General features: G+C 33.6%; 1 protein-coding gene and 1 long non-coding RNA gene across 2 annotated transcripts; one reads left to right on the forward strand and one right to left on the reverse strand.

The window, feature by feature from the left end:
• The first annotated feature begins 2,236 nt into the window (after window positions 1–2,236).
• On the forward strand, window positions 2,237–4,783 carry LOC130511003 (uncharacterized). Its single transcript, XR_008944787.1, has 3 exons — window positions 2,237–3,709; window positions 3,786–3,861; window positions 3,943–4,783. It is a non-coding gene; the product is annotated as an uncharacterized LOC130511003 (long non-coding RNA).
• Window positions 4,784–7,205: 2,422 nt separating this feature from the next.
• On the reverse strand, window positions 7,206–9,519 carry LOC108855455 (GDP-mannose 3,5-epimerase). Its single transcript, XM_018629287.2, has 7 exons — window positions 9,358–9,519; window positions 8,608–9,024; window positions 8,427–8,523; window positions 8,219–8,348; window positions 7,979–8,111; window positions 7,690–7,897; window positions 7,206–7,602 (listed from the first exon to the last, which is right to left on the reverse strand). The coding sequence occupies exons 2-7, from the start codon at window positions 9,021–9,023 to the stop codon at window positions 7,447–7,449; spliced, it is 1,140 nt and encodes a 379-aa protein (XP_018484789.1). The 5' UTR covers window position 9,024; window positions 9,358–9,519; the 3' UTR covers window positions 7,206–7,446.
• Between the last annotated feature and the right edge of the window lie 3,385 nt (window positions 9,520–12,904).

Here is a 12,904-nt window from a genome sequence, read left to right on the forward strand (position 1 = left end):
TGTTAATTAACAATTTTGAAGAACCAAATTTCCTATTAAGTAATTTTAGAATATTATTAAGTATTTTTAAAAATTTCCTTTTTACTATTAAATCAATTTCAAAATTAATTTATTTCAAAATTTGTTTTTGTTATCTTGGTATATATATTTTATATCACTATAAATTTTAACCTCTTTAAAAATATTAAAAGGAAAATTACTATCAAATAATTATTTACAACTATGTTTTGTTTAGGATTTTAAAAAGGAAAATTACTATCAAATAATTACTTACAATTACTTTTTAACAAAATTTGTTTATGTTATTATCTTAATATATATTTTTAATTATAATATATAGATTAACACATGTCGCAATCTTAAAATTTTTATTGACACGTGTCGCGATCATGTTAATTAGTAACTTTAAAGAATCAAGCTTTATATAATAAGATGCATGTTTATATACATTAAAAATGACATTAGTGGGTGGAAGAAAATATTGATGTAATTTATTGAAGCATAAAGGCTATGAGGGCCTTTGATGTAATATTGTTGTTTCAATCACAAGCCTACACGTAATAATATTATTTTCGCCTTATTGGAAATTAGTATTGTTTTCCAACGCTTTTGGGGTCAAATCCAAGTCAGACTGACGTGTCGATAAGGGTGTTTTAGTCATTTGGCGTCGTAAAGAAGATCTAATATAGTTTTAAGTCGTCGTTGTTGGTTTTGAAACTTATACTTCAATACGTGGATCCATTTAATATTTTCCCAAGAGAAATTCTTGGGTTCATCCCTAGAGTGAACCTTTAGGTTCACCCAGCCAATAAGATTTCGTTATTTCATATTCAGTATCTTTTAAAAAAGGAAACAAAATATTGTCAAGTTTTATTATATTTTAAAAATAAAAATAAAAATAAATAAAAATAATAATAATTGCAAACAAAAACACCTTTAAGAAAATATACTTTTAATACCGTCAACCAACATTAAACCCTAAATCCTAAACCCTTGGATAAACCCTAAACCCTTGGTAAATCCAAAACACTTGGATAAATTCTAAATCCTAGAATTTAGGATTTATCCAAGGGTTTAAGGTTTACCCAAGGGTTTAGGGTTTAGTATTTAGGGTTTAGGGTTTAGTATTTAGGGTTTAGTGTTTTGCCGATTGTGTTAAAAGTATATTTTTAAAAAAATCAAAAGATTTAGGATTTATCCATGGGTTTAGGGTTTATGATTTAGGGTTTAGGGTTTTGTATTTTGTTTACGGTATTTTAAATATAAAATCTTTTTTGCTACTACTATTATTTTCTATTTATTTTTTATTTTAAAAACATAATAAAACTTGACAATATTTTGTTTCCTTTTTTAAAAGATACTGAATATGAAATAACGAAATCCTATTGGTTGGGTGAACCTAAAGGTTCACTCTAGGGGTGAACCCAAGTATTTCTCTTTTCCCAATTGCATTCTATAAGGAGAGATCCGAGAGAGACATGAGAGTTTTTTTTAATGTCAAGTTAGATTTATAGAAATGTACTAAACTTTATCGTTTTGGATAAGAATCTATCAAAACTCAAGTTGCATTTTTCGTGGGTCCATTTAGTTTTTGCATATTGTTATGTTATTGTTCATACTAACTCTTGATATCTCGATCTCCATTGCTTGTTACTAGATATTAATATATAAGGGCTCGGCCCATCCAAAAAAGTTAAGCACTTTAGTGCTAACTTCCGTAATTAGGGCCAATTTAGGATTGAGTTAAAAAAAAATAAAAGGCTGTTAACACTATTAGAATAGAAAAAAAAAAGAATGTCATCTTTTTTGTAAACAATTGAGTTTTACTGGATGGTTCACATCTTTTCAAATTCATCTTAGTATCTTAAATCATACTCCATATTTTACTCTAAATAGAGTTTGAAATAAGAAATGTTCTACATCACTCTATATTCCACTATATTTTAGAATAAACAATAGAATTACTAAAAGAAATGGAGTAATAATTTTATTTTTTTTGTTAATTACTCAATTTTCTACTCTAAAATGGAGTGAGGTTAAAGTAAAATTCGATTCCATTATAAAAGAAAAAATAAAATTTTATATTGGAGATGCTCTTAACCGTAAAAAAAAAGATAACGATGTTTTTGGTGTAAGGTTCATCTTCACGGTTTGTGTGGGTTTAACCAACTTCCTCCTCCATCTCCTTCATATACCATCTTCTTTCTTTCTTCGCCAAAATTCCTTCTTCCACCACCTTCTTTCCTTCTTCGCCAAAGCTAGTTCGTCCACGATCTCCTTTGTCCACCATCTCCTTTATCCACTACCTCCTCACAGTGTGTGTATATTCCAGAGAAACTCATTGTTCATTTGGACTTTTCTTAAGAAAATTTCATATTTGGTTGAAGAATATAAACCCATTGTTGATTGTTTAAAACCCTAGTCATCCGGCTAGCTAATAAATAGACCAGGGTATGTTCTCATGGATGAAAGTTTACGTTTTGTGTTTGAATAATATAAGATCAGTGAAAAATGTGGCTACTTTAGGTTTTGCGCTTTAAAGATTTGTATGGGATTATGACGTTTGTCTATGGATTCTCTAATATATGATATGCTTGTAACGTGGATTCAAGTCTTGCAAACAAGAAGACAGTGACCATCCAGCCAACTAACAAGGTACAAGGTGTCGTCTTCACCACCACCAGATTTGTGTATCTCTACTACTTTAGATGTTTGTTTCTTAGACTATTTCAAGAACATGTTATTATTGTCTTGTTCAGACTTGAAGAAGTGTATTTATAGTTATTTTTGTGCTTGAATTTCATCTAATTGCAAAAAGATATTTGTTTATTGATTTACAGACTCATTTTCTAGAAAAAGTTAGCTATGGCCTTAACATGATTACTTTAGCTGTAATATTTTTGTTAATATTTTGAAATGAAGTCTAAATGTTTTTTTTTCACATGATAATGGAGGTTGAATCTAGTATAATGCACGAGATGAATCCAACCGTTGGCATTCAGTATAGTGTTTGGAAAAAAATCAAGCATTCCCCAGAAATTATATGCAGTCGCATCTAATTATCTGTACCATAAATCTGAGTGTTTTGATGTTGGTGAAAACATGGTGAGATGATTTCCTTAAATTTTTTTAATACCATTATGCACTTTTTATTTGGTTTATATGTTTTGTTTTTATAGAGTACTGCTTATGAGTTGAGTTATGATGATGCAACTAATCCGGCTATAAAACAGATATGTTATTTAGATGATCAGGTAGCAATTTATTTTATGATGTCAATTAATTTATATTCTAAGTCTGAAATTCTCCATATTGTGTTTGCATCAAGTCAATGAATCTTTTTTTGCTGTCAGCTGGACAACTAAAGAAGATAAGCATTACATACTTTCTGGAGGATTAATGAGCATAATCCAAGTCATTCATAAACAAATAGTGTTTTTTTATTCTCATGTTTAATATTGATTTACAGACTTTGTCTGTTCATAAAGATGATATCAGTGACACACAATGTAGTCCATAAAATGATGCACTTGTGTTAAGTTCAAGCAAGGTGATACAATATTTCATGTTTATTTTACAATATTTTTTGTTATTTAATCTTTAGCTATAATGGAAACCTTTCAGGATAAATCAGTTCGATTGTGAGGTATTAAAACCTTGTGTATGCTTTGTAAAATGATGCCAGAACTCACATGCACTTCTTTCAGCGGTAAGTAATTATCAACTAATATTTTTTTACATTTTTAGTTTTGCCAATAACTGATGTGTTTCAATGTTTGTTTTAGTCTTTTTATCTTTCAAATAGATATCTGGTGTTCAGTTCTTGTGCAGACAAATGTGTGAGACTGATGTATCTACAAGGTAAAAAAAAAATATTTTATTTGTTTAAAATATGTGGTTTGACAAATGTGTTTACTTGGTTTAATATTTAATACTTGTTAGGAGCTTATGTTGCTAATCGGTGGACTAACAAAATTACAAGACCGTAAATGGAGAACAGTATGGTAAACCAATAAAACTTAAAAGAGTATCGTTTCATAGCATTGACTGTGTCCGCTGTTTGGATAAGCAAGTGTTTGCTTTTCCCTATTAAAGATAGTGGATTTCGAAGTTTGGATTGCAGTGGGTAAGAAAAAAAGTTTACAATATATATGTTGTATTTTATTATTTTAAATCATTTACTATTACATTAGGAAACCAAAAAGGAGATATTTTTGTCTTTGATGTGAATTCTGATAATCCGGTTCAACTAGTTGCCATGTGAGTACATCTAAGAAACCTTACTTTTTCTGCTTAATTTACTTCTTTTTTAGATCTAACGCAATTTGTTTTTTGTAAATAGTTCATCAGATCATGATTCAGATAACCTGATCTGACATACTGCCATTAGTGCCACTGGAAGGTATCAATAGGGGTGGGCATATCGATTTAGTTTCGGATTCGGTTTGGGTCCGGTTTGGTTAATTTGGATTTTATAAAACTCAATCCAATTAAAACTAAAGTAGCTCTGGTTTGAATTCGGTTTGGGTTTATTTTTGGTTCGGTTTGATTCGGTTTGGTTTAGATTTAATTTGATTTGGCTTTGATTTAGTTCGGTTTACTTTATTATGGTTTAGTTTGGTTCGGTATAGTTTGGATATGCGAACTATAAAAGATCAAATGAGAATATAAACTTTGTTAGCTAAAAATATATTACTAAAAGTAAACAAAAAATGTATCTAAAAACTAAAAATATCAAATGTTAACTTTGTTACATAATTTTACCTTTAGACAATAGATAATGGAGAAGAACGAGACAAGACGGCTACGATTTAGATGCTTATAGTTTTTAAGTTTTGTTTTGAGTATAATTTTTAGATATTAGGATTAGAGAATATATATAATAGTATTATTTGAATTATAACTGAAATTTTAGAAGATATATGGAAGTTAAAGAAAAATAGAAAACAAAACTTTAACTAAAATTTATAATACGTTATGTATATATATGGATAGATAAAAATATATTAGATTATCGATTTGGTTTGGTTTAAACCAAACCAAACCATTCCGGTTGAGTAAAACATGAACAAATTGAGTTATTTAAAAAGCACAGTTTGATTTGAGTCGGTTTAACTTCGGTTGAATCGGTTCGATGCGGTTCGTTTCGGTTTGGTTTTTTTGCCCACCCCTAAATAATAATCATACACAACCAATAAAATATTATCCCAAAATAAAAGCTGTGGTCCATTGAACCAGCGATAGTTTGGCACAACCCTATGACACACTGAAAATTACCCAACTAACTCCCACAACGTCTACACCAAATATGACCCATTGAACACCACAACGTCTAGCTGTACTATACATAATTCTTGATGCTTCTGTTAATAATTAAGGCCACCATTTTTTTGGTGACATTTTCAGAAAACAGTTGTTAGAATAATATGACTCAAGTTATTTGAAACAGAAATATGGCAAAGACAATTTCTGAGTAAGGGGGCGGGGGGGGGGGCAAAAGCAAAACAGCCAGCATTTTCTTTACAAACTTGTAAACGTTTAAATCACTATTAGAATTCTGTAAGGGCTCTATTAGTCATTTTAAGAACAAGGGTTATAGTAGGTGAGTATTGAGTAGTGTGGTGTGTGTGCATCATTTAGCAAAAGCTAGTATGTTTTGAACGTCTGCTCCACGTTTTTCTTGGTCCACAATGTTTGGTCTATTCATAGAAAATCGAGTACTGTTATTCATATTTTGTGTGGTTGTGGTTTATCTTTATAGTCACTTTCTCCGCATTGGTTTGTTGAGATCATGTATTGTACTTAAATCCTTGCTTATAGGTGATCATGCATGCTAAATCTCGACCTAGTATACATCTTCTGTTTTATGTAAGCAGAGACAATTCTTAAACTTCACAAAACCATGTAGAAGCTTCTATGTTTGTTGCACTGGCATGGAATGAAACTGCTACAAATTATTGAAGTCGCATTACTGTAGACTTCAGACATAGTTAGTTACTATAAGAGATATTTTAAGAGTAAGATGTATATATTGCGGATCACATCTATTGTAAATTATTAAAACCTCACTATAATCTGAAGATTGTATACGATTACAGTTGATCTCCTCAATCATCCAATACTTATATTGCTCCCAACATGTACTCCGATGCCATCTTATTAGACTAGTTTTGGTGATTTCTCCTCTACTTACTCCAGTAAGTTTTTTGAAAGGTTTGCTCATAAGGACTTCTGTAGCCCAATAACGCAGGCCTTAACTATATATAACGCTAAGGAAAGAGTCCTCTGAATTGTTTCTGGCTAGTCTGGAACAAAATTTCCACCTTAGATGATATCAGTAGGAAGCACGATGCTGATGGTGAGGAAGAACTTGGACAAGCACACTTTACTGAACTCCTGCAGGCAGTTATACAAGAAATATCAGGTGGCCATATAATGAGAAACACTTAAGCATTGTCCATAACGTTGATTATTTTCACTGGATCTTATAAAGACTCTGATGCTAAAGAAGGGAAAAGAGTTGGGATTGCCTCCGGAATCTTCAGAGAAAGAATCAGTGTCTATTCTCTATGAGGCTATATTTTCTCAGTTGAGTAACGGAGAGAAAGAAACATCTGAAGATGGGTTTATGGATATGCTCTAAAGAATATACTCAGGAAAGTTGAGTTGATTGAATCCAACAGCGGTGGTTTATTCTGCTGAGTGCTAACAAACTCTAGAGCGGCTATTTCAATCTCATTAACAAGAAAGATAGAGGAAAGATTCATATATTACTGTTGTATATCCCTAGAATCTTAGTAACACCCTGATTGATATTATCGCTGCCTCTAAATATGATAAATGCAGCATACAACAAAAGCTAGTTTTGAAAATGAGAGTTCCAGCATGTGACTTTTCTTTATATGTTTAACAATCTCCACTTGCCTACTTATTTTATTGATCCGACAGCTAAGCGAACAAGATCCAAGAGAGATATGATTTGTTTTGGCCGAGGAATGGGGAAAAAAAAAGAAGTGAATGGCAGAGAAAGCATGGGAAGTGATCTCTAACCCCTAGAGATGTGTGAAAGACAGTAATATCAGATACTGATAAGATGAAAGAAAATATCACAAGACTCTTGGCAACTTGACCTTTTGGTACCACTACCAGCATCATCAAGTTGACAATGGATGGTGCACATGTTGTGTGAAAGGACCACAAGAAAATAGACAAGTATAATCGACTTCTTCAACTAAAAATAATAATAAAAAAACAAGAATTAGAAGTTTGCTACAGAAAGAGCAGAAGAAGAAAGAAGAGAAGGATACTCAAATCCAAAAAACACTTATTATTGGCTTTTTCCTTTTTTCATAGGAAAGCTTACCTAAGACCTTATATCTAAAACATAATTCCTGACCTTAAATTATTAAATAAGGCCAAGTTTGATAGTAGTGTAACCCATCCAATTTACTCTTTTCCATCAGCAGCACGGAGCGATCCTAGCTGAACCGGTGCTTGAGTCCCAACCACCTTTGATGAACCGTAAAGCGTCACATCACTGCCTTTAGCCTTCTCTTTCTCAATCTGTTCCTTTATCCAGAAGTAGGTTATTCTAAGCCCCTCCTGTTTAACCACACAAAATCAGTCATAAACATTCAGTTTCTCCATCTTATCTTTGGAGCTACTAAAGAACAATAGTGCTTTTAGTACCTTCAATCTCATTGTTGGAGCCCAACCAAGCTTCTCTTTGATCAGATTGTTGTCCGAGTTACGGCCACGAACACCTTCAGGTCCTGGAATGTGGTGAATTGGAAGCTTCTTTTCCTCAAAGCTGAGAACCATCTCAGCCATCTCATTCATGCTCACCATCTCATCGCTTCCAATGTTCACCGGCTCACGGAAGTCTGACTTTGTCAACCTAAAAGGCAAAACAATTTTCAGAAAAAAAAAACAACTACACATGTATTTTCATTTGTGATTTAGAGCTAAGGCCTTTCACCTGAGTACACCTTCAACACACTCATCAATGAAGGTAAATGAACGGGTTTGAAGCCCATCTCCCCACATCTCAAACCTATCTGTGGAGGTCAGAGCCTTCCTGCAGAAAGCAGCTGGAGCCTTCTCTCTTCCACCTACAAGTTAACAGCAAAATATTAAACAACAATAGTAATAAAGCAAATAACACCAAGCGCTCAAACACTGGAGATTGTTTGTTTGTTTGTCTGTCTGCTTTGCTTACCTTTCCATGTTCCAAAGGGACCGTAAATGTTGTGGAACCTTCCAATGCGGCACTCAATGCCAAAATCTTTGTTGTAATGCTTGCACAGCTCCTCCGTTGCAAGTTTCTCCAAACCATAAGCATCTTGAGGCTATAATAACAATACAACTCATGGCTTAAAAAAAAACTCTTTCATCTTCAGGAAGAACATCTGAATGATATCACAAACCTCAGCAGGCCAAGCATCTGACTCCTTGAGGCTCACATTGGTAGTTTCCAGCTGCTTGAACTCCGGATAGATACATGCACTTGAAGCATAGAAGAACCTGAAACACACCCACAACAAAAAGTTCCAATCTTTAAACTCTGTATACATAAAGAAAAAAAGAAACAGTAGCTACAATTCTGACCTCTTGATCCCATTGATCCTAGCAGCCTCAATCATGTTGAAGCTAATCATGGTGTTATTATACATAATCACCGAGTGGTTGGACTGGATGAAACCCATACCACCCATATCAGCAGCCAAGTTAAAGACGTGATCAACGCCGTCAGTGACCTTGAGGCAATTCTCCATGACCCTGAGGTCAACGAGGTGGAACTCGTCGCAGAACATGTCCTCAGTCATGTGCTCATTCTTCTTCCAGTCAGAAGCAATGACGTAGTGCCCCTCGTGCTTCAAACGGCGAGCAATGTGGGAAGCGATGAACCCACCAGCGCCAGTGATGGAGATCCTCAGCTTCTCTGAAGGCCAGTAGAGCTCTCTTTCAAGCTCCTTGTATGTGTATGCACCATAATCACTACTTCCATTGGTGGTTGCAGCCATTCTAGAAAACACACAAACACACAAATCTAATCAGAAAACATAAAAAGTGTGAATCTTTGTGATCTCACTGTTATCCAGCAACTTGGGAACAAGTCAGATCTCATGCAAAGATATGATTTTTATCTGATAAATTCTATAAAAAAATTAGATTTTTACAATCAGATAAACTCTAAAGCAAAAGGGTACACAAATCTAAGATTGGTGCATTGGATTCGAGGTGAATTACGCAAAGTTTTCTATATACACAGAACACACAATTGTTACAGAGATCCCAAATCTGAATATGAGTTGTTGTTTTAAGAACCCTAGATTTGATGAAAGATTAGATCTTTACCTGAGAGAGAGCTGGAGAATCTGAAGAGATAATGCAGAGAGAGAGAGAGAGGTGAAGGATTTGAGCGGAGGAGGGAGAGGAGTTGTATATATACAAAAGCTTCACAAGAAGACGAGAGGCTTGGACACAGGAACACCGCTCGTTTTATTTATTTTTCTTTCCAACTCCTATTTAGTTTTGTTTTGTGTTACAAATATATCCTTAAAAAAAATGAAATAATTCGATGCTTTTTAATTTCCTTGTATTCTTGACATGAATTTAATAATTTCTATTTTTTTTTCTTTTGTGTATAATAAGACATTTCGCATTTTGATAAAGGACTCTAGTGACTAACATTAGTATATTCTTTAAGATGCTCGCTTTCGTTATTATCGTGGCTTAATTTTATTTATTCGTATTTTTTTGAAACTTTTTATTTATTCGTATTATTATATAGTCTATTTTTATCTGTATTTTAAATGCAAACATCTATCTTATATTATTTAATTTGATGAAATTAAAATATTTGACTTATATTTGTAAACCGATTTGATTTTGAATTTATTATGATAAATTTTTAAGTTAAAACTATTAAATTTTGAAAATATAATAAGTTTAATCTGTATTTTCTAATTATTTTAGACGATAAATTAACATTTAGGTATACTTTCAATAATAATAAATTTAACTCGTTATTTTTAAAATAAGAATTTAAAAAATTCCTACAATACTTTTTATAATAAAATAAAAAATATTAAAATTTAAAGGAAAATAATTAATAAAATACAATTTTATTTGTGATGATGTATTCATGAGCAAATTAATTTAATAAATATCTTAAAAATTCAGTTCTGTAAACTGTAAATCGCAGGCCTGCTACCTTGGATAGGTTCAGATCACATGCCTCTACTTCTGAACACAGAAGGTTCAAAATGGAAGAATTCTAAGCTTTTTAGATATGACAATAGATGGCGAATGCTCCCAGGATTAAAGGAAGTGATAGAGCAGGTCTGTACTCAAGAAGGAACAAACTTATCAAGAGGAGATATATATGATATTATAAATAAGTGCCGATCAGCTCTATCCAAATGGAGGAGTGCACATAATACTAACTCTGGAAAACAAATCGCCAAGTTAAAACAAGATATCCAGAAAGCTTATGAAGCACCATATATTGATTATGTTCTCCTTGGTAAGCTAAAGGCTGAACTTCAGTTGCAATACAGATTAGAAGAAGAGTATTGGAGAACAAAAAGTAGAGTGCTATGGCTCCAAGCTGGAGACAAGAATACAAAGTTCTTTCACTCCAAAACAAAACAAAGAAGGAGCTATAATCGGATTGTGCACATTCAAGATGACCATGGGAGAGTTTACAAGGATATGAAAGACATTCATAGCCATATTGAAAGCTATTTTTGTCGACTTTACACTAGTAAAGGAATCAAGTTGAACTCTCAACTTATGGAAGGCATACCCAATACAGTCACTGACGATATTAACAGAAGCCTTACAAGACCAGTAACAGAGAAGGAAATCAAGGATGCCATCCTAGCCATGAACCCGGACAAGGCACCTGGGCCTGATGGCATGACGGCAGCATTTTATCGTCAGCACTGGAACGCCATTAAACCAGGTCTTCTCTCTTTTATTAACCATTTCTTTGAACATAATCATCTAGACCCTAAGCTAAACCAAACCCATATCTGCTTAATACCAAAAATAGAGAACCCAATAACCATCAAAGACTATAGACCCATAAGTTTAGCCAATGTAGCCTATAAAACTGTATCGAAGATCCTGGCAGAACGTCTAAAACCTTGGCTAAACTCTATAATATCTGAAAACCAGACTGCTTTTATACCTGAAAGATTAATCACAGATAATGTCCTCATAGCACATGAGCTTATGCACTCCCTCCACACTAAGAACCTGAAGCAAAAGTTTATGGCTTTAAAGCTTGACATTGCAAAAGCTTTTGATAAAGTAGAATGGGATTTTCTAGATGCAGTGATGGAAAGAATGGGTTTCTGTTATCAGTGGAGAGCATGGATCAGAACCTGCATCACAACGGTCACATATAGGATCATGATCAACGGGGAACAATCAAGATCTATAAAGCCACAACGAGGGCTTAGGCAAGGTGATCCTATATCACCCTATTTATATATTCTGTGCACAGAGGGCTTATCTAGATTGATCAAACAAAATATTCAGAACAAAAGGATTCACGGCTTTAAAGCATCTAAAAGTGGTCCAGCTATCTCACATTTACTTTTTGCTGACGACTCACTCCTTTTTTGTAAAGCAACAATGGAGGAGGCAAACAATATCTCCACTCTACTGAATATCTACCAACAAGCATCGGGTCAGGAGATTAACTACACCAAGTCGGCAATCTCCTTTAGTAAAGGTACTCCAAACTCTACTCGAGAACAAATTGCTAGAGCTCTTGGTATATCTAAAGTGGGTGGTTTTGGTAAGTATTTAGGATTGCCGGAATATATAGGAAAGAAAAGAAAAGAAGTGTTTCAATACATCAAAGATAGAATAATGAATAAAATAGATAGTTGGTATTCCAAGTACTTATCACCAGCAGGCAAAGAAGTTATGTTAAAGGCTGTTATAACAGCAATACCCACTTACACTATGTCCTGCTTCATGCTACCCAATACCATAATTCAGGAAATCACAAAAGCAATGCGAAGGTTTTGGTGGTCTGCAGATAAAGAAAAATACAAGATACCATGGATTGCATGGAAGAAGATCACAGCCTCAAAAAAGGAAGGAGGATTGGGATTAAGAGACATGATGGCATTTAATAAAGCCTTGTTAGCGAAACAAGCATGGAGACTAATAACCCAGCCTTCTTCTCTGCTTGCCCGAGTGTATAAAGCTAAATACTATAGAAGGACGGGCTTTATGGAAGCTAAAAAATACCAAACATCCAGTCTAGCATGGAGGAGTATCATTCAAACACAACCACTGATACAAAAAGGACTAAGATGGGTGATTGGTAATGGAGAAAGAGTAAGAGTTTGGAAAGACCCGTGGCTTCAAGGTGATCAAAATAATATCCCAGTAGGTCCTGGTGCTTCATTATATCCAAACCTGTTGGTCAAGGACTTATTTATAACAGGAACTCGACACTGGGATATTAATAAAATACATAATCTATTTCAACAGCAAGATATACAAAGAGTTACACAAATTCGACCGAGTTATACAGGTGCGCAAGATATAGTAGTTTGGTCTCTAAACAAGTCAGGATCCTACACTGTCAAGACCGGCTACTATGTTCAAAAACAAATTGATGAAGAAAGTCTCAATAATCAGGTTAATCTCTCTCCTTATACTCAACTTCAAAATGAACTTATATCTAAATTATGGAAACAGAAACTGCCACCTAAGTTGAGATTATTTTGGTGGAAGGTGCTTCACAATGCCCTCCCCGTAGCAGCAAATTTAAAAAAAGAGAGGGATAAAGGTTGATCAAAACTGCCAGGTTTGTGGAGAAGAAGTTGAAACACTCCAACATATGCTAATAAATTGCAGAGTGGCTAAAGAAATC

Source organism: Raphanus sativus, chromosome 4 (assembly GCF_000801105.2).
Source record: "Raphanus sativus cultivar WK10039 chromosome 4, ASM80110v3, whole genome shotgun sequence".
In the NCBI taxonomy this organism is placed as follows: Eukaryota; Viridiplantae; Streptophyta; class Magnoliopsida; order Brassicales; family Brassicaceae; genus Raphanus; species Raphanus sativus.

What these genes read in the sequence shown, in the direction of transcription:
- LOC108855455 (XM_018629287.2), bottom strand. Translation starts at nt 9,023, where the DNA reads ATGGCTGCAACCACCAATGGAAGTAGTGATTATGGTGCATACACATAC. An exon ending in TCCCTTTGGAACATGGAAAG is followed by an intron (nt 8,112 to 8,218) that starts GTAAGCAAAGCA and finishes GTTAACTTGTAG; the next exon opens with GTGGAAGAGAGAAGGCTCCA. An exon ending in CTCCAACAATGAGATTGAAG is followed by an intron (nt 7,603 to 7,689) that starts GTACTAAAAGCA and finishes GTGGTTAAACAG; the next exon opens with GAGGGGCTTAGAATAACCTA.